Below are 2,406 nucleotides of genomic sequence, written 5' to 3' on the forward strand. Positions count from 1 at the left end.
CCCCCTTGTCCCCTCTCTCTCCCTCTCTCTCGATTGAACCATAATCTCTACTCTCTCTAAGAGGAAGATACTATATGTCATACATTAATAATGATGTGGATGTATGTATTATAATTACAGACTATTATCCCCCCTCTCTCTTCCCCCTTTTCTCTCTCTGTCTCTCTCTTATAATTTCAATTTATAAATTAAAGCATTTAAAAATGAAATAGTGTATATATGTAAATTAATTCTGCCATCTTGTTGTACTATTGTAAATATATGCTTGTAATTTGCTAGGAAAGGGCTTACTATAAGTTTGATAACTTGTGCCCAATCCATTTGCTTGGCAATAAAATATGTTTAAACTAAAATGAGACTTTCAGTACCAATGAAACTTCCAGTACCAATGAGACTTCCACTACCAATGAGACATCCGGTACCAATGAAACTTCCAGTACCAATGATACTTCCGGTACCAATAAAACTTCCACTACCATTGAGACTTCCGGTACCAATGAGACTTCCACTACCAATGATACTTTCAGTACCAATGGAACTTCCAGTACCAATGAGACTTCCGGTACCAATAAAACTTCCACTACCATTGTGACTTCCGGTACCAATGAGACTTCCACTACCAATAAAACTTCCACTACCAATGAGACTTCCGGTACCAATGAAACTTCCACTACCAATGAGACATCCGGTACCAATGAGACTTCCAGTACCAATAAAACTTCCAGTACCAATGATACGTCCGGTACAAATGAGACATCCGGTACAAATGAGACTTCCAGTACCGTACCAATGAGACATCCGGTACCAATGAGACTTCCAGTACCGTACCAATGAGACTTCCGGTACCAATAATACTTCCAGTACCAATGAAACTTCCAGTATCAATGAGACATCTGGTACCAATGAAACTTCCAGTACAAATGAGACTTCCGGTACCAATGAGACTTTCAGTACCAATGAAACGTCCAGTACCAATGATACTTCCACTACCAATGATACTTTCAGTACCAATGGAACTTCCAGTACCAATGAGACTTCCGGTACCAATAACACTTCCACTACCATTGTGACTTCCGGTACCAATGAGACTTCCACTACCAATAAAACTTCCACTACCAATGAGACTTCCGGTACCAATGAAACTTCCACTACCAATGAGACATCCGGTACCAATGAGACTTCCAGTACCAATAAAACTTCCAGTACCAATGATACGTCCGGTACAAATGAGACATCCGGTACAAATGAGACTTCCAGTACCGTACCAATGAGACATCCGGTACCAATGAGACTTCCAGTACCGTACCAATGAGACATCCGGTACCAATGAGACTTCCACTACCAATGAGACTTCCACTACCAATGAAACTTTCAGTACCAATGAAACTTCCAGTACCAATGAGACATCCACTACCAATAAAACTTCCACTACCAATGAGACTTCCGGTACCAATGAGACTTCCACTACCAATGAGATTTCCACTACCAATGAGACTTCCACTACCAATGAGACATCCACTACCAATGAGATATCCAGTACCAATGAGACTTCCGGTACCAATGAGACTTCCAGTACCAATGAGACTTCCAGTACCAATGAGACTTCCAGTACCAATGAGACATCCACTACCAATGAGACATCCAGTACCAATGAGACTTCCGGTACCAATGAGACTTTCTGTACCAATGAGACTTCAAGTACAAATGAGACTTCCGGTACCAATGAGACTTCCGGTACCAATGAGACTTCCAGTACCAATGAGACTTCCAGTACCAATGAGACTTCCGGTACCAATGAGACTTCCAGTACCAATGAGACTTCCAGTACCAATGAGACTTCCAGTACCAATGAGACATCCACTACCAATGAGACATCCAGTACCAATGAGACTTCCGGTACCAATGAGACTTTCTGTACCAATGAGACTTCAAGTACAAATGAGACTTCCGGTACCAATGAGACTTCCGGTACCAATGAGACTTCCAGTACCAATGAGACTTCCAGTACCAATGAGACTTCCGGTACCAATGAGACTTCCGATACCAATGAGACATCCAGTACCAATGAGACTTCCGATACCAATGAGACATCCAGTACCAATGAGACTTCCTGTACCAATGAGACTTTCGGTACCAATGAGACATCCAGTACTACAACACCAAGGCCAAACGTGAGGTATTGCCATTTCAGATATTAGAAAATAAAGAGGTATGGCGGAAACCTGCCCGTATTTCCCTAAGTCGGCATTTATGAAAACGGGAAAAAAAATAAAGATTAAAGAGTAAAGCATTTCGGGTAGCAAAAATGCATACAAAAGATACAAAACCAATTGAATATGAATTTTGAAACTGCTGAGAAATTAGGTATTGCTAATATGATACTGCAAATATAGCCATATACACTAT

At 41.0% G+C, this 2,406-nt stretch overlaps 1 protein-coding gene across 1 annotated transcript in view; it reads left to right on the forward strand.

Annotated features, from left to right (window-relative positions):
• The window catches only part of LOC110449583 (uncharacterized protein YBL113C-like), an 8,705-nt gene extending 6,507 nt beyond the window's left edge, over nt 1-2,198 (forward strand). Inside the window, exons 2-3 of the mRNA XM_021496538.1 lie at nt 384-760; nt 1,291-2,198. Of these exons, the coding sequence (XP_021352213.1) occupies nt 384-760; nt 1,291-2,198 (1,285 nt within the window). The remainder of the gene's footprint in view (nt 1-383; nt 761-1,290) is intronic.
• Nucleotides 2,199-2,406: the final 208 nt, after the last annotated feature.

This window comes from Mizuhopecten yessoensis, unplaced genomic scaffold (genome assembly GCF_002113885.1).
Source record: "Mizuhopecten yessoensis strain PY_sf001 unplaced genomic scaffold, ASM211388v2 scaffold4663, whole genome shotgun sequence".
In the NCBI taxonomy this organism is placed as follows: domain Eukaryota; kingdom Metazoa; phylum Mollusca; class Bivalvia; order Pectinida; family Pectinidae; genus Mizuhopecten; species Mizuhopecten yessoensis.